This window comes from Dipodomys ordii, unplaced genomic scaffold (assembly GCF_000151885.1).
Source record: "Dipodomys ordii isolate 6190 unplaced genomic scaffold, Dord_2.0 Scaffold6, whole genome shotgun sequence".
NCBI lineage: Eukaryota > Metazoa > Chordata > Mammalia > Rodentia > Heteromyidae > Dipodomys > Dipodomys ordii.
Window position 1 is genome coordinate 4,502,901 of NW_012267222.1, and position 18,501 is coordinate 4,521,401.

Here is an 18,501-nt window from a genome sequence, read left to right on the forward strand (position 1 = left end):
TGAGGCCCTGGGTTCAATTCCTCAGCACCACATAAGCAAAAAGAAAAAAGCCGGAAGTGGCGCTGTGGCTCAATTGGTAGAGCACTAGCCTTGAGCTGAAGAGCTGAGGAACAGCGCCCAGAGTTCAGGCCCACAACCGGACCCAAAAATAAATAAATAAACAAAAAATAAGCTCTCTTATGTCTTAGTCATTTTTTCCCCCTGAAGATAGACCTGTTTTATTGTAGAGTGTTAACAAACAAAAGCCTTAAGTAACCAGGTGTGTTTGCACATGCCTGTAATCCCAGCTACCTGGGAGGTGGAGGCAGGAGGATCAGTGAAGGCAGTGAAGAGACTCTGTCTCAAAAACAAAATGGACACTAAAGGATTCAGGTGTGGCTCCCGCGTCAGAGGGCTCACCTAATCCCCCACGCTGCAAAGAATAATAACCAATAAAAAACGCTGATTACCCTCGTGGCCTACCATACCAGCTCTCACACGGCCCACTCGGGCTGTGCCCTTTGGACACTCTGCCTACGGTGGAAACACCTGCTCCGTGCAGGGGAGCGCCCCCAAGTGCCCCGACACCCCCAAGTTTCCATCTCAGTGGCATCTTCCACTCAGCCCACCTGGGGTGTTTTTAAGCATTTGAAAGCCATTTTCCAACTCGTATATACACCTAACTGTGCTCATTTATTTTGATCATCTAATTTTATATTCATTTTCATAAAATGAATGAGTAGATTTCCTAAGTTAACCCCCTAAAGGGGATCATTTTGTTGACAGGATTTCCTTTCTCTTTTTCTTTTCCTTTCCTTCTTTCTATCCTTAATTAGTATTCTCCTCCTTCTCCTCCTCTTGGTTGTGAACTGTCAGTGGGGGAAGATGATTCACACTTCCTGGGTCTCACGTTCACCGCTTCTTTTGTTATATACATGAACACGTGTACTATAAGCTAGGGATATGTTGAGCGGCAGAGCTTCTACTGTCTTCTAATTCCCTCAGTCTCCTCATGGCAGGCTTGGCTGTGACGGCAGAATTGGGGCTGTAGATGCCACCAGCCACTGATTTCCTGCATGAACCACAGGGCAGGGAGCCACATCTGGCCTCTTCATCGTGGGCCTGCCTGGGCTGGCTTTGAACCATGATCCTCAGATCTCAATCTCCTGAGTAGCTAGGATTACAGGCGTGAGCCACCGGCTCACGGCTAAGGTTTTTTTTATTGTTGTTGCTGCTTTTGTTCTCTTTTCTTTGTCTTATTTGTTCATTTATCTGTCCTGGGGGAGGGGGTGGGGGCACTGAGGTAGAGGGACAGAGGGTAACAAATGCAGCAGTGGTACTCACTAGACACCATGCTGAAATGAACTATACAACTTGTGATTAGAGATGGGAGGGAAAAAGTGGGAGAGAGCAAACAAATGTACTCTTTACCTGACTTATGTAACTGTCACCCCTCTGTACAGCACCTTTATAATAACTAAAAATATGCAGTTCTTTAAAAAAAAAACCTCTTCACAAACCAGGAAGGAAACTCTCTTAATGGGAGTAAATATATTTTAGAAAAGCTAAAGGTGTTCTCCATCAACAAAGACTATCACATTGTCTTAAGTCCAAGAAATAAGTCAAGCATAGGAAATAAAGGACTAGAATAGGAAGAAACTATTATTATTGCAAACAAAACAACTGTCTTTCTTAGTGCAGGAGCTCATGACCATAATGCTAGCTGCTCAGAAGCTGAGATGTGAGGATCATGATTCAAGCCAGCTGGGGTCAGAAAATGAGGCTCTTATCTCCAACTAATTACTGAAAAGCAAGGTTCAAGTTGATGGAGCACCAGCCTTGAGCAAAAAAAAAGCAGAGCCCCAGACCCCGAATCCAAGCCCCAAACATACAAAAAAAAAACCACATTGTGAAATGAAAACACACAACACACAACCATGTGGAAGTCTCTTATAAAGGTAATTTTCAACTATTCAAACAAGATACAGCAAAATACCATGCTCATGAAGCCCGCAAACAAGCAGAACTAAAGAACACAGTTTTAGGGCTTCTTGTCATCTGTCATATTTTCAAACATGTAAAATCCTACATTATTAAAATATATAATGTATATAATTTTATATATATGTATATTTATTGACATGTGATTAGAATTATCATCTGTAGTAAATTAAAAACAAAAACAAAAACTAGCCCAGGCAGATGCTGGTGGTTCACACTTGTAATCCTAGCTACTCTGGAGGCTGAGATCTGAGGATCACAGTTCAAAGCCAGGAAAGTCAAGAGACTCTTTTCTGTCCAATTAACAAGCAAAAAGCCAAAAGTAGAGCTGTGGCTCAAGTGGTAGAGTGCCAGGCTTGAGTGAATAAGCCAACTGAAAGCGTGAGGCTCTGAGTTCAACCCCAGTACCACTACATAAACAAAACAACAACCAAGTGCCCAGCCTGGGCCTCTTAAGTGGCATTTAGAAAATGCCCTGTGCCACGCACGCTGCCCACCCTTTCATAAACGTGGAGCATTGGGAGAGCTTCGCCGGAGGCGCTGGTGTTGATGCTGGGGAATTTTCATGTCAGGCCGGGCAGGTGTGTTTGCGGCGTTCCTCTCCGCCTGGGTGTCCCAGCTCCTCCGATTCCCACTTCACAGCTCACACCTTCCTTCCTCTTCTTGGGGAAACCCACAGCTGCAGCCATCTTCCTCTTGGGCCATTTGTACTGGTGTCATAAACGCTCAAAAGGAAAGATACTCGTATTTTACAATCTCTTTTGATCGGATGGCACTTTCCACCCAGCACAGCAGCAGACAACTTTTTTTGTCAGTACTGAGATTTGAACTCCAGGTCTTGCATCGGCTAGCCGGGTGCTCTGCCACTTGAACCTTGCCACCCAGCTCATCCAGAACTGCTTTGAGCAGCAAATGCTCACAACTTTAATAACAAACGTATCTACAATGAGATGACTAGTATTTACAAGCTTTTCCTAAGGATTAAGAAGACTTTCTCCTTTAAAAACTTAATTCTTTTATTTTCTACAAGGACTAAAAAAAAAATGTCTTGAACTTGAGCCACTTTAGCATGAATATCCCTGTTAGACACAACCATGGATTCACTCCAGCAGCCCATAATTTCATCTCTGCAGCAACGCTGATGAGAGACTAGATGCTTGTTTTAGATAAAGTTCTACCAGCAATGACAGGAAACCAAAAATAGGCAAACTGGGGTACAGGTATAAGCAAGACCCTACCTCAAAAACAGTGAAAAAGAGCTAGAGGTTTACCTTGGCAGTAGAATGCTAGCCTAGCAAGCACAAGGTCTTGAGTTCAAGGCCCAGTAACAAAAAACAAAATGGAAACAAAACCAAGTTGAGCCAGGTACTGGGGCTCACGTCTGTAATCCTGAGAAGGATGAAAACTGAGGATCATAGTCTAGAGCCAGTCTAGGCAGGAAAGTTTATCTACCAAAAAGGCCAGAAATGGAGCTGTCACTTAAGTGGTAGAGCTCTAGCCTTGAGCACAAAAGCTCAGGGACAGTGCCCAGGTCCTGAGTTCAAGTACCAGGACTGGGTCTCTCTCTGGTTCTCTCTCTCTCTCGCTCTCTCACTCTCTCTCGCTCTCGCTCTCTCTCTCTCTCTCTCTCTCACACACACACATTGTAGCAATGCTGCAAGAATGCAGAATAGTTGGCTCTTTCCTCCTTTCCTTGTCAGGGTGAAGAATGTACAATTGCTTCTAGAAAGGAGATTGGCCATTTCTTTTCTTTGTAGTTTCCTTTTTTTGCCGGTCATGGGGCCTGAACTCTGGGCCTGGGCGCTGTCCCTCAGCTGTTCAGCTCAAGGCTAGCACTCTACCACTGGAGCCACAGTGCCACTTCCGGCTTTTTCTGTTTATGTGGTGCTGAGGAATGGAACCCAGGGCCTCATGCGTGCAAGGCAAGCAGCTCTACCACTGAGCCACCTTCCCAGCTCCTGTAGTTTCTGAAAGTTAAATGTTAGCATATTATGTTGTAACTGTGCTTCTCTTAGAGGTATAAAACATGTCCACTCAAAACCTAATCACCCCCTGCCCCACGGTATAACCCCTGCTTTCACTGTATTTGATATCAGTATAATTTGTGGAAGGGAAGGGAAAAAACAAATCATTTAAATAGGGATACAGGTGGACCCATTGCAACAATGAGATGTACAAGTCATGTCGAAAACAAACTTTACAACTTTGGCGGGGGGAGGAGAATTGGGTGGGGGAGTAGGGGGAGGATGGGAAGGGATGGGAAGGGGAAACAAAGGAAGAGGCTACAATGCTTGATAAGAAATGTACTCATTATCTTGCCCATGTAATTGTAATCCCTCTGTACAGTATTTTCACAATAAAAAAGAAAGAAAAGCCGGGCACTGGTGGCTCACGCCTGTAATCCTAGCTACTCAGGAGGCTGAGATCTGAGGATCTCAGTTCAAAGCCAGCCCGGGCAGGAGAGACCGTGAGACTCCTATCTCCAATAAACCACCAGAAAACCGGAAGTGGCGCTGTGGCTCAAGTGGTAGAGCGCTCGCCTTGAGCTGAAGAGCTGAGGGACAGCGCCCAGGCCCAGAGTTCAAGCCCCACAGCCGACAAAAAATTAAAAAAGAAAGAAAGGAAGAAGTCAAATTATCCCTATTTGCAGATGATCTGATGCCATAATAAAAGGATCCTAAGATTCCATCACAAAACTCCTAGATCTGATCAACATCTTCAGCAATATAGCAGGATGTAAGACCAACATACAAAGATTAGTAGCTTTTCCATATACCGACAATGAGCAAGCTAAAAAAGAAATCAGGAAAACCATTCCATTCGCAATAGCTTCAAAAAGAAATAAAATACTGAGGTATAAAATTAACCAAGGAGGTGGAAGCCCCACAATGAAAACTATAAAACCTTAAAGAAAGAAATCAAGCCGGGCACCGGTGCTCACACCTGTAATCCTAGCTACTTAGGAAGCTGAGATCTGACAATCACAGTTCAAAGCCAGCCTGGGCAGGAAAGTCCATGAGACTCTCACCTCCCATAATCCACTAGAAAACCAGAAGTGGTGCTGTGGCTCAATGGTAGAACACTCACCTTGAGCTGAAGAGCTGAAGGACAGCGCCCAGGCCCAGAGTTCAAGCCCCACAACCAACCAAAAAAGAAAGAAAGAAAGAAAGAAATCAAAGCTGTCAGCAGATGGAAAGCGCTCCCACGCTCATGGACGGGCAGAGCTGGCGTCATGGCAACAGCTAGATGCAATGCAATCCCATGTCATTCTCTGCAAAAACAGACAAATTAATACGAAAACATACATGGGCCTGATGCTGGCAGCTCAGGAGGCTGAGATCTGAGGACTATGGCTGGAAGCAGCCAAGCCAGGAAAAAACGTGAGACTTCTTTTTTTCTTTTCTTTTTTTTTTTTTTGCCGGTCAGGGGTTCTGAACTCTATGCCTGGGCGCTGTCCCTCAGCTCTTCAGCTCAAGGCTAGCGCTCTATCACTTGAGCCACAGCGCCACTTCTGGCTTTTTCTGCTTATGTGGTGCTGAGGAATGAAACCCAGGACCTCATGCATGCAAGGCAAGCGCTCTACCACTGAGCACCTTCCCAGCCCCAACCATGAGACTCTTATTTCTAATTCCAGAAGAAAAAAAAAAAAGCTAGAAGTGGAGCTGTGGCTCAAGTGGAAAAGCACTAGCCTTGAGCGAAAAAGTTCAAGCAAAGTGCATAGGCCCTGAGTTCAAGCTTCAGGACTGGCACATACACATATAAAAACTCCTGTGGAAGCATAAAAGACCTTGAAAAGTAAAAAACAACCCTGAGCATATAAAGCAATGCTTAATATCTGCCTTCAAATTACACTACAGAGCCATAGTAACAAAAACAGCATGGTACTTGCACAGAAACAGAAAAGACTAATGGAGCAGAATAGAAGACTCAGGAATAAAGCCACACAGCTGCAGCCATTTTGGCTCTACTTCTAACAAAGGATGGAAAACCATATACTAGGGCTGAGAAGGTGGATCAGTGATAGAGCGCTTGTCTTGCATGCATGAGGCCCTGAGTTCGATTCCTCGGCACCACATAAGCAGAAAAAGCCAGAAGTGGCGCTGTGGCTCAAATGATAGAGCACTAACCTTGAGCTGAAGAGCTGAGGAACAGCACCCAGACCCAGAGTTCAGGCCCCACGACCGACAAGAAAGAAAGAGAGAGAGAGGGAGGGAGGGAGGGAGGAAAGAGGGAAAAACAAAAGAAATGTGGAGGGAAAGAAGGCCCCTCATACACTGGTGGGAATGAATCGAGTGCAAGCATTATGGAAATCAGTATGGAGGCTCTTGAAAAAGTTAAACCGACCTGTGTCTGCTCAGCAGTGGTGGGAGCCTCTGGCCGCCCCTGTGCTGAATGTATACACTCTTAGCTGTGGAGTCAGCAAAGGCATCCAACAAACGAGGGAGGGAGGGGAAGAGCAGGAACGTGGTGGGGGAGAATGTGTTCAAAGCTCAGGCCCGCGCAGGCGGGGAGCATCTCAGAGAACCCCCACCCCAGACGGCAAAGGCCCGCTTACTACAGCCATGGAAACCGAAGGCGCCCTGACTAAAGGCATGTTGGCTAGGAAGTGAGATGCCAGGCAAGGGCCAGCAGAAGAAGTCCCTTACTGTGTGACCCTGTTTATGGAACACCCCAGATGACAAAGTCACAGGGGGAGTGGGGGTGGGGGGTGCCTGGCAGGGGCAGGGCTGGTGGGCGTGGCTGGGAAGTGCCGGAGATTATCAGTGGCAAAGGGCTGCTCTCTGCTCAGCTGCGCTGCGTGCATGCATGCGTGATGACATGTCACATCGCGTGCTTTCGGAGGGACTGGTGATGGGCACAGGACGCTGCTCAGCTCTGCATCTGCAGCTCCTTGGATCTGTAATGTTCTCTGCAGTATGGGGGATTCCACTCAAGGCTCTGTACTCACAAGACAGAACTCTAATACATCAGCCATGCCTCTACTCCTATTATTATTATTGAATAAAAAGTTTTCTTAGGGACCTGAAGTGGGTTTTTTTTTACTTTTTTTTGGTCAGTCATGGGGCCTGAACTCTGGGCCTGGGCGCTGTCCCTCAGCTCTTCAGCTCAAGGAGAGCACTCTACCATTTGAGCCACAGCGCCACTCCCTGTTTTCTAGTGGTTGATTGGAGATAAGAGTCTCCCAGACTTTCCTGCCTAGGCTGGCTTTGAACCATGATCCTCAGACCCTGAGTAGTTAGGATTACAGGTGTGAGGCACCCTGCCTGTTGTTGTTGTTGTTTTAAAGTATTACAATTTCATTACGATCCACTAATTACTCATAAAGACTTTGAAAAAGTGCCTTATGAAGAATCTTGCTGTCAGGCTGGGCATTGGAGCGCATGCCTATAATCTCAGCTAAAGCAGGGTTGTCAGGTAGGAGGCTCATGATCTCAGGCCAATCCCAGACAAAAATGTGAGGCCTTACCAGAAAAACTAAAGCAAAAAGCGGCCGGGCAGCAGCCTGGAGAGCACAGGGTCCTGTGAGTGGGCGGGGACGCCAGGCCCGGGCAGCTTTGAGGTTCCGGAGACTTGGGGAGAATGACAGAGCAGACCACAGGAGAGGAAAAGCCTCTGCGCTGTGAGCTGGCTGGGGCGGAAGCTTCCTGTACGCCCGTGAGAAGCGGAAGCCGGGACGGTGGAGACTACCCAGAAGCCCATCCATCACTTCAAGCAGGAACTCCGAATGGCTGGCCAAACAGGAAAGGGGCCTCAGCTCTTCAGCAGGGAAATGTAACTTCAAACCGCAGGGGGGGCTGGCATCAATGACTCACACCTGTAACCCCAGCTACTCTGGAGGCTGAGGTGTGAGGGCTGAGGTTCAAAGCCAGCCTGAGATGGAAAGTCCGTGAGGCTCTTACCTCCAATAACCACCAAAAAGCTTGAAGGAGAACTTCAAGCTTGAAGGAGAACTTTGGCTCAAGTGGAAAAACGCCAGCATTGAGCTAAAGCGCTCAGAGATAGCACCTAGTCTCTGAGTTCAAGACCCAGGATCAGCAGCAGTGTGTGTGTGTGCGCGCGCACACGTGCATACACACACACACACACACACACACACACACACACCTGCAGGGTTGTAGTGCACTGCTGAGCTGGTGGGGGTGGGGTGTCTTTCCAACTGTGCTGGAAAAGTTTGATCTTCTCTACCAGGGAGCAAGGCTTACATTCTTGACATCTCACTTAGTTTATTCCTAGGTTAAAAAACAACCACCAGTACCCACAGCTCATGCCTGTAATCCTAGCTATGGGAGGCTCTCAGATAGAGGATCACAGCTGAAGGCCAAACCTTGTGAAACTCTGTTTCAAGTAAAAAGCTGGGCACAGTGGCACATGCCTGTGATTTTTCTCGAAGCCAAGCTTCGGGATCTGGAATATTCTCTACAGGAGCCATTCTGTGCACTGTAGTTTAGCCGTGCCCTGCCTTAACCCAGGGGCTTCTGTTTCTGTTTGGTTAGCTGGTTGATTTTCATTTTTGTCAGTTGTGGGGTTTGAACTCAGGGCCTGGGTGCTGTCTCTAAGCTTTTTGCTCAAGGCTAGTGCTCTCCCACTTTGAGCCACAGCACCACTTCTGGTGTTCTAGTGGTTCACTGGAGATAGGAGTCTCACAGACTTTCCTGCCCAGGCTGGCTTTGAGCTGCGATCCTCAGATCTCAATCTCCTGAGTAGCTAGGATCACAGAGATGAGCCACTGATGCCAGGCTGCTTCTGGAGTTTTAAGACAGGCTCTCCCTATGTAGCCGGGCCTTACCTGGATCTCAGCCCCCCAGGTGCTGGGACGCAGGCATGTGCCACTGTGCCTAACCTAACCTTGTTTCCACAATTGAAAAACAATCTCTGGTGCCCTCTTCCCTGGCTGTGAACCCCTCCTGAGGCACGTCCACCACGTGAGGTCAGCTTACGTCGTTTGAAGATGTACAGGAATTGCTTTCGGCTCCATTTCACCACTGAGAGCTGAAGAACGAGGAGGAAGAGCAGCACCAGCACTGTAACCACCATCAGCACCGTGAAGACAACAAGGCTCTGTGGAGAGGGGCCTGGGCAGGAAGAAGGGTGGCAGTGCCGTCACACCAGGGCCATCACACCAATGCCATCACACCAGGGCCATCACACCAGCACCATCACACCAGCGCCATCACACCAGCGCCACCACACCAGCGCCATCACACCAGCACCATCACACCAGCACTATCACACCAGAACCATCTCACCAATGCCATCACACCAGGACCATCGTACCAGGACCATCACTCCAGGGCCATCACACAACGCCATCACACAACGCCATCACACCAGCGCCATCACACCAGGGCCATCACAACAGCACTATCACACCAGGGCCATCACACCAGTGCCATCACACCAGGGCCATCACACCAGCACTATCATACCAGAACCATCACACCTGGGCCATCTCACCAATGCCATCACACCAGGACCATTGTACCAGCACTATCACACCAGGGCCATCACACAATGCCATCACACCAGCACCATCACACCAGGGCCATCACACAACGCCATCACACCAGCACCATCACACCAGGGCCATCACACAACGCCATCACACCAGCACCATCACACCAGGGCCATCACACCAGCACTATCACACCAATGTTATCACACCAGGGCCATCACACCAGGGCCATCACACCAGGACCATCACACCAGGGCCATCACACCAATGTCATCACACCAGGGCCATCACACAACGCCATCACACCAGCACCATCACACCAGGGCCATCACACCAGCACTATCACACCAGCTCCATCACACCAGGGCCATCACACCAGGGCCATCACACCAGGACCATCACACCAGCGCCATCACACCAACGCCATCACACCAGCACCATCATCACACCAGCTCCATCACACCAGCTCCATCACACCAGGGCCATCACACCAGGGCCATCACACCAGCACTATCACACCAGGACCATCACACCAACGCCATCACACCAGCGCCATCACACCAGCACCATCGTACCAGGACCATCGTACCAGCGCCATCACACCAGCGCCATCACACCAGCGCCATCACGCCAGGACCATCACACCAGGGCCATCGTACCAGGACCATCGTACCAGCGCCATCACACCAGCGCCATCACACCAGCGCCATCACGCCAGGACCATCACACCAGGGCCATCACACCAATGTCATCACACCAGTGCCATCACACCAGGGCCATCACACAACGCCATCCACACCAGTGTCATTACACCAGGGCCATCACACAACGCCATCACACCAGCTCCATCACACCAGGGTCATCACACCAGGGCCATCTCACCAACGCCATCACACCAACGCCATCACACCAGTGCCATCACACCGGGGCCTTCACACCAGCGTCATCACACCAGGGCCATCACACCAGCACCATCACACCAGCACCATCACACCAGGGCCATCACACCAGGACCATCACACCAGGACCATCACACCAATGTCATCACACTAGCAATATCACACCAGGGCCATCACACTAGGGCCATCACACACCATCACACCAGGGCCATCACACAACGCCATCACACCAGCACCATCACACCAGCGCCATCGCACCAGGGCCATCACACAACGCCATCACACCAGCACCATCACACCAGCGCCATCACACCAGCACCATCACACCAGCGCCATCACGCCAGTGCCATCACACCAATGTCATCACACCAGCAGCATCACACCAGGGCCATCACACAACACCATCACACCAGCGCCATCACACCAATGTCATCACACCAGCAGCATCACACCAGGGCCATCACACAACGCCATCACACCAGCGCCATCTCACCAGCTCCATCACACCAGGGCCATCACACCAGGACCATCACACCAATGTCATCACACTAGCAATATCACACCAGGGCCATCACACCAGGGCCATCACACAACACCATCACACCAGCGCCATCACGCCAGCGCCATCACACCAATGTCATCACACCAGCAGCATCACACCAGGGCCATCACACAACACCATCACACCAGCTCCATCACACAATGCCATCACACCAGTGCCATCACACCAGGGCCATCACACTGGTACCTCAAAACTGCTGAATTCAAAAGCAAAACAACCAGAAGCTCTAACGAAGTGGCTCAGGCTTTGTAGCAGATAGAAAATGCAGGACCCCAGAACCCCCTTTTCTTGGTGCTCCCCTATCTGTTTAGGGTGAGCCTCACACTAACTTCTAATGAATGCCTCAGACTACTGAATGACAAACATCTGAGAAAATTAGGGGGGGTCTGTGAAGGCACCCAGAGGCCCCCGCTGCAGGCACAGTTGAAGGGGGCAGTACAGGGAGTTTCCACACCCACCAAGACCCCCTCTCCCCTCCCCTTCCTACTCCTCCCCTTCCCCTCACCTCCTCTTCCTTTCCCTCCCCTCCCTCTCCCCCCTCTCCCCTCCTCTCCCTTTTCTTCCCCTCCCCTCTCCACTTTAATTTCTTCCCTCCCTCCTTCTTTCCTGTCTTTTAACTTATTTTTGGCTCATGTTCACAGCACAGCCCCGACTGGCCTTGTAGCCTGGGCTGGCCTCCATCGCTTAAGCCCTGGGGTTCTAGGCATCCCCCCCCCCGCCCCCAGCCTTCACTTGACGGTCACAAGCCCAGTCCTTGGCCGCGCAGGGCAGGTGTGCTGGCGGCAGTACCTGGAGAGGAGACGGCCAGAGCGGGGCCGCAGATGGCATCGCGGGTGCTGGTGCCCATCACGAGGACAGGCTTTCCATCCGAGGAACAGCTGCCATGGGGGGAAGAGGCCAGTTCAGCGTCCGCGTGGGTATGAGGGCTGGGCGAGGAGATCTGCCATCCGCACAACCTGGGTCCCCGGCGTGGGCAGAGGGTGCCCCCCCCCACTCGCTTCCTGCTCGTGTCACCGGCTTCTGAGCTCCACAGTATAACCCACTTCCCACACCCAACCGAGCTCTTCTTTCTCCCTGGTGGGTGACGGGGCCCTGGGGGCTTTGCCCCCCACCCCGTCTCCTCACAGCTGACCCCTGGCCCCAGGGTGTGAGGGCCAGCGCTGGCCGGGGCGGGGGGGGGGCTGCCACTTCACAGAGGGGCATGCGACAAAACACATCAGGGTCAATAAATAAATCCTGGTTCTGGCATGGGGCTGTGGCTCACGCCTGTAATCCTAGCTGCCTGGGAGGCTGAAATCTGAGGACTCAGCGCCAAGCCCGCCTGGGCAGACAGACCCAAGAGACCCCGCGCTTCCTCCCTCCCTTTGCTGGGCAAGCCAAATGCAACGCTGCTTACTTGGTCCAGGGTTGACAGGGGCCGCTTTCCTGGTCGTTAAACGTCCCAAAGGGGCAGTCCACACAGCCTGCGTTCAGGGGGACAGGGGAAAGGAGCAGCTCAGCACGCCCCATCCGCCCAGGGCTCGTTCCTGCTCTGATCGCCACTCACTGCTGTCTGTGTCTCACACAAGCAGAAAACCACGGTTCCGGGGATCACCCAGGGGCCTGGCTCCACACCTCAGGGGAGTAGCTCCTGATCCATCCAGACGCATCATGAACTAAAGCACCGTACGAACGCCCCACCCTGGACTCACGGGTGAGGCTCTAAGCTGGAGCAAGCTGGGCAGGACACGGGCACCTACCTGCTGCGACAAGCTCTTCACCTGGCCTGCAGCGCGGCTCACACTGGGAGCAGCCAGGCCCCAGGCAGTGGAACCCCGAGATGCACTCACACTCTGTGTTGCTGGTGGAGGAACATTCCTTCTTCACTCTGAAAAGACCTGCAAAGCCAACACCCCACCTCCAAGTCCAAGAAGCAAATTTGTGTTGTCCTGTGCCTGGCAGGCTGGTGCTATTCTGCTGAGCCATGCCTCCAGCACTGTTCTGTGCTGTTACTTTCAGGACAGCCTCTCCCTAGCCTGATCCTGTACTGAGCCACCTACTGTAGGCTTCCCATAGTTGCTAGGAACACAGGTGTGCAGAAACGGTGTCCAGTTTCCTCCTTTAGAGACCAAGCCTGGTGATCCTCCCGATCTCAGCCTTCCAAGCAGCTAGGATTACAAGACTGGGATACTGGCATGTGGCTTGCTTGTAATGCTCTTAAAGATTTTACAGTATAGGCTGGGCACTGATGGCTCACACCTGTAATCCTAGCTACTCAGGAGGCTGAGCTCTAAGGATCAAAGGTTCAAAGCCAGCCTGGGCAAGGAAAGTCCATGAGACTCTTATCTCTAACCACCAGAAATGGCTCTGTGGCTCAAAGTGGCAGACACTAACTTTGAGCAAAAGAGTTCAGGGACAGCACCCAGACCTTGAGTTCAAGCCCCACAACTGCCAAAAAGAAAGCAGATTTTACAGTATAATGCTTACTTTGTTTTGAGACAGGGACTTGCTCTGTAGGCCAGCTAGCCTAGTCTCCCAAGTGCTGGGACTGCAGGAGTACACTAGAGCACTAGGCTCAGACTATTCACTATTGATTTTTAAATCCTCATCAGGACATTTTTACACATCACTAATTAAAAACCTCTCGTCAGGTGGACACCTCCTCTACTATATAAAACGCTCCACACGAACTAATTGCCACTACATACAGAAACCATCTCACTTAGTCCTGCCCACTGACCAAATCATCAGCATCTTTGATGCCTAAGATTTGTTGTTGTTTTGTGAGCCAGTCCTGGGGCTTGAACTCAGGGCCTTGGTGCTGTCCTTGAGCTTTTCTGCTCAAGGCTAGCACTTCCTACCACTTGAGCCACAGCTCCACTTCCGATTTTGTGCTGCTTCATTGGAGATAAATGTCTCCCAGACCTTACTTCCCCAGGCCGGCTTCAAACTATGATCCTCAGATCTCAGCGTGCTGAGTAGCTGGATTACAGGCCCGAGCCATGGGGTGGCTGACGCTGAAGACTTGGGTTGAGATGGTCAGTCCGCAGCCAGAATGACGTGCGCCTTCCCGCCGCTCTCCCCGTACCTTCGCACGCCCTACATATGTGGCAGGCCTTCTGTCCGCCCATGCTGGAGTAGCTGCGTGGGGGGCAGGGGATGCACGGCTGGCTCCCATTCCTTCTGCAGAAGGTGCCTGGGGGAGGCAGGAGACAGGTGGAAGTGTGTGGCAAGGAAGGCACAGGGAGGCACAGCACAAGGACCTTCCCAAGAAAACCAGACGGATTCATTTCTCAGATGTCACAGTGATGGTCATTCGCTTTGTCCATTGATGTGTGTGTGTGTGTGTGTGTGTGTGTGTGTGTGTGTGTGTGTGTGCGCGCGCGCGCCAGTCCTGGGGGTTTGAACCCAGGGCCTGGGAGCTGTCCCTGAGCTATTGTGCTCAAGGCTAGTGCTCTACCACTCTGAGCCACAGCTCCATTTCTGGAGTTTTGGGTTGTTACTTGGAGATACAAGTTTCATGGACTTTCTTTTCTTGTCTGGGCTGGCTTTGAACCGGGATCCTCAGATCTCAGCCCCCTGAGTAGCTGGGATGACAGGCGTGAACCACTGAACCCCCCCCCAACTGACTTTATTATACATTTTCAAGATTACGCTCAGCCAAGCCAAAGAATTAGGAATACCAACAGCACATCAAGAGAAAGAACACAATTTCCCTTATCTACTGAATAAGATGGTCTGCTTTGTCCTGATTGGTCCTGGAGATGAGCAGGACTGGGTTGGGAGGCGATGCAGGCGCTGTGCTGCACAGCTGCGCTGACTTTCCCGCTGTTGGGGCTGCGCAGACCTCCGGCCCCGGCCCGCTCACCTCCCGCTCTGCCTCCAGGCTGCAGGGAGAGCCCAGCAGCCGAGCTGGTGCCGATCACCGCAGGCCCAGCTGGGTTGCATGCTACGGCACCACGCCTGCCTTGCTGACCCTAGTGGATGATTTCTCTTGTCCCCTGGATGACAAAGCTGACACCCGGAGGCTGCGTTCACACCCCATCAAGTAAACGAGCAACCCAACCCTAAGAGACCCAGCCCCGACTGCCACGGGCCCCCAGGACACTGGTGTGTGCCCGCATTCACTCAGGACTCACCAGCGGCACAAGCACTGCAGGCAGCCTGCGTGGAACTGGTCCTCTCAAACTTCATGAGCAGCAGCACAGCCGTCACCACGCCGTAGCAGGCTTTTCCCATGGTGAAATCTCGCAGAGATGGATTTGAACCAAGTTCCTGCGCCTTGCCTGCAAAGGAACTTTGTCTCACCGACGAAGTGTAAGGATTTCCCACGACGGGCTGTTTCTCCTTCCAGAACCATGGAGATTTCAACCACGACTTAAATGCGTCCACAGGACTGTGATTCGGGGGTTTGAAGGAGCAATGAACAATGGAATATAGTGGAAAAGTAACAAACTCATAGAACTTCTGCAAGAGGAGGGTAAGCTTGCCAAAAGCCAGGAATGAACTTTCCAACAACGTCTGTTCGGGACTTCTGGGATCTGCGGAGATCCTTAGCGGTAACATCCAAGTGAGAGCCCAGGGCTGGTGGCTCATGCCTGTCATCCTAGCCACTCAGGAAGCTGAGATTTGAGGGTCATGGTTCAAAGGCAGCAGGGCAGGAAAATCCTTGAGACTCAGCTCCAATTAACCACCAAAAAGCTGAGCTGTAGCTCAAGTGGTAAAGTACCAGCCTTGGGTGGAAAAAGCTAAGGAACAACACCCAAGCCCTGAGTTCAAGTCCCAGGATCAGCACACAAAACCAACCAACCAAAAACCCTCCCCGGGGTGAGGCTGGCTCTGAGCCAGAGTCCTGCTGCCAGGCAGTGCTAGGCAAGTGCAGATTCTTCCCACTCTTCGCGCGTCTCCTGCTGGAGCTAGAAAGACCTCTCTCTGCCCAACTCATCGCCACGCTCCCTCTGCCACAGTCCCAGACTCATCTGTGTGGAGAACTGAGCTTGTGTGGTATAAAACTAGAGAGCGAAAAGAAAAACATTTCCCTCTCCTTGTGTGGCGTGGGTTTTTGGACAGAAAGAAAGTCTAGAAATGCTCCCTAAGATCAAAGTGCACCCTCACCCCACCTCAGCCCCGCACCGATCCCAAAGACACAAACCTTGCGATGCCAGGGCAGAGACGTGTGCGCTCCTGTGCAGCCGGCGAGTTCACCGGGGAGTGAGCTCACTCAGGCAGGCGGGGCCTCCGGGGGAAAGCCCCCCACCACGTGTGCTCGTGCGCCAGTGTGTGTGTGTGGTGTGTGTGCAGTGGCTCATTCACTGGCTGACCTCAGAACCCCCCTCCTCCCCCGCTGATACCTAAAGCACTTCTTAGAGCACAGGTCAGCGGCCAGATCTCTGAGAACTCTAATGTCAAAGCTTTTCCTGTGTCCTGAGAGCACTGGTCATGAACCTCACTTCAAAACAAAGACCAGCCTTTGTGCCCAGGCTGTCCCCACAATGCAGGAACAAGAACGTAGGTGCTGGGCCAGGCTGTGGCCATCCCACAGAGACCTCAGCAGTCACCACGGCTGTGTGTCCAAGCAGACAATCAGCAGGACAGGGAGCAGGGCTGGAACACAGGACCGCATCGGGTCGCCTGAGGTGGGAAGAGGAGGAAGAGAAGGAGGGGAGAGGGGGCAAGGGAAAATGACCACTCACTGGTGTCATGTGACATTCTTGGGCAAAACAGAGATCTGGGAGGGACTTGAGGGCTTTACATTTCAAAACAAAAGAGGACAGGGAAGAGAAGAAAAAAAAGAGGAAAAGGAAGAAGAGGAAAGTCAGAGAATGAAAAGGAAGGAAGAGGAACAAAGGAAGAGGCAAGGAAGAGGAGAAGGAAGAGGAGGAAAAATGAACTGCTCTGGAGAGTGAAGATGAACTCATCCAGCACTGGTCTGAAGACCTCCAGGAAGACTGAGAAGCCTGGCTGGAGCGCGGGGTGGAGAGCAAGAATGCAAGAATGGTTTGCACTAAAATAGATTGGATGCCTCTCACATTTGAGCAAGAGTAGTGCTCTGCCACTTGGGCCACAGCTGTGCCTCGGGCTTGTTGGTGGCCAACTGGCGATCAGAATATTACAGCCTCTTCTGCCCCAGCTGGCTTTGCAGTGTGACCCTCAGATCTCAGCCTCCGGAGAAGCTAAGATGACGGGTGGCCCCTCAGAACCTGGTCTCGTGGCAGTTTTGACTTGATACCCCTACTGTCATTTGGTCGCACACCCACGCACAAGCACACATGTGCACACACACGAGTCCTGCAATGGAGCAGAGAGCCCCGGGGCTGGGCGCCCATGCTTCGGTGTCAGACGGCTTGCGGCAGACTCTCGTCTCTGCCACTGATGCTTGTGTGACCCTGGACAGAGCTGTTAACCTCCGCAAGTCTCCGCCTTTCCAGCCAGATGGATACAGTGAGCGCGGAGGGAGGAACCCGGGGGAGTGGCCGCAGGAGGGGCGTGGCCGCGGAAGGGGCGTGGCCGCGGGAGGGGCGTGGCCGCGGGAGGGGCGGGGCTCCCTGCTGGCACGTGCCGCTCGGGAAGGTTTCAAGGGCTCCAAGACATTGTTGGAAATGTCCCAGGTCAGCTTCCCACACCCACCGCGCAGCACCCACAGGGCCAGCGGCCACCCAGGGGAGGAAGATCGGCCGCTGGCGATGGTGAGGGGTCCCCCTGCCGCTGACAGAGCTGGCTGAATGTCAGAGCGCCACCCGATCAAGCCCACAGATCCCCTCCGGAGCCTCCCGGGGCCGCTCATTTGCATGAGTGCTTTGGGGTGACATTTAACTGAATGCCACCCACTCAGGTCTAGGTTTTGGTGAGCCCGTGGGTGGAGTGGTCACCTCCCCTCCCCTTTCCCAGCACAGCCCTCAGCTCTCTCTCTCGAATCCTCAAGCTACCGACGCGGAGAGAGATGCTCAGGAGGCAATCAAACCAGCGCAGCTCAGAAGATGCTCAGAAAGCCTGTGCTGAGCACGGGGTGGCCGGCCGCATCCGCCGAGGCTAAGACGGCACGAAGCTCACTCGCTTTAAAATACCTCTCACATGGCTTGATCCACTTCAGCCTTCTGATCCTCCGAATGCAACTAGAAACAGACAGACTCTTCCCCAGCGGGGTCCGGGCGGACGGCAAAGCCCACCCGCCCTGGAAGCCCTAGTGATAAAACTGGTTTCGGGGCAGGAAGGAATCCCGTTTTATTCAGTTACCACGGATCTCACAGCAATTACTGCAAGGAGTCTCCAGGGCTCTAAAAAAGACTTAAAAACAAAACACTTTTAGGAAGAAGTGGGGGCCTCTTCAGATGAGCATAATAAAATCTGCTTCCAATAAAATACAAAGCGAATCTACCCTAAAGTCACTTTTTTAAAAAAGTGTTTTTGTTATGAAGGTGATGTACAGGGCTGGGAAGGTGGCTCAGTGGTAGAGGGCCTGCCTTGCATGCATGAGGCCCTGGATCCATTCCCCGGCTGTAAAAAACTGTAATCCCTCTGTGCATCACCTCTTCTTTTTTTTGGGGGGGGGGGTCCAGCTGTGGGGCTTGAACTCTGGGCCTGGGCGCTGTCCCTCAGCTCTTCAGCTCAAGGCTAGTGCTCTACCACTT

The 18,501-nt window shown here is 51.9% G+C and overlaps 1 protein-coding gene across 1 annotated transcript; it reads right to left on the minus strand.

Moving 5' to 3' along the window:
* Positions 1 to 2,451: 2,451 nt before the first annotated feature.
* Positions 2,452 to 16,067, minus strand: Tnfrsf9 (tumor necrosis factor receptor superfamily, member 9). The gene is made up of 8 exons (XM_013033130.1): positions 16,026 to 16,067; positions 15,013 to 15,159; positions 13,962 to 14,069; positions 12,634 to 12,771; positions 12,291 to 12,357; positions 11,684 to 11,772; positions 8,919 to 9,053; positions 2,452 to 2,705 (listed from the first exon to the last, which is right to left on the minus strand). The coding sequence occupies exons 2-8, from the start codon at positions 15,110 to 15,112 to the stop codon at positions 2,617 to 2,619; spliced, it is 726 nt and encodes a 241-aa protein (XP_012888584.1). The 5' UTR covers positions 15,113 to 15,159; positions 16,026 to 16,067; the 3' UTR covers positions 2,452 to 2,616.
* Positions 16,068 to 18,501: the final 2,434 nt, after the last annotated feature.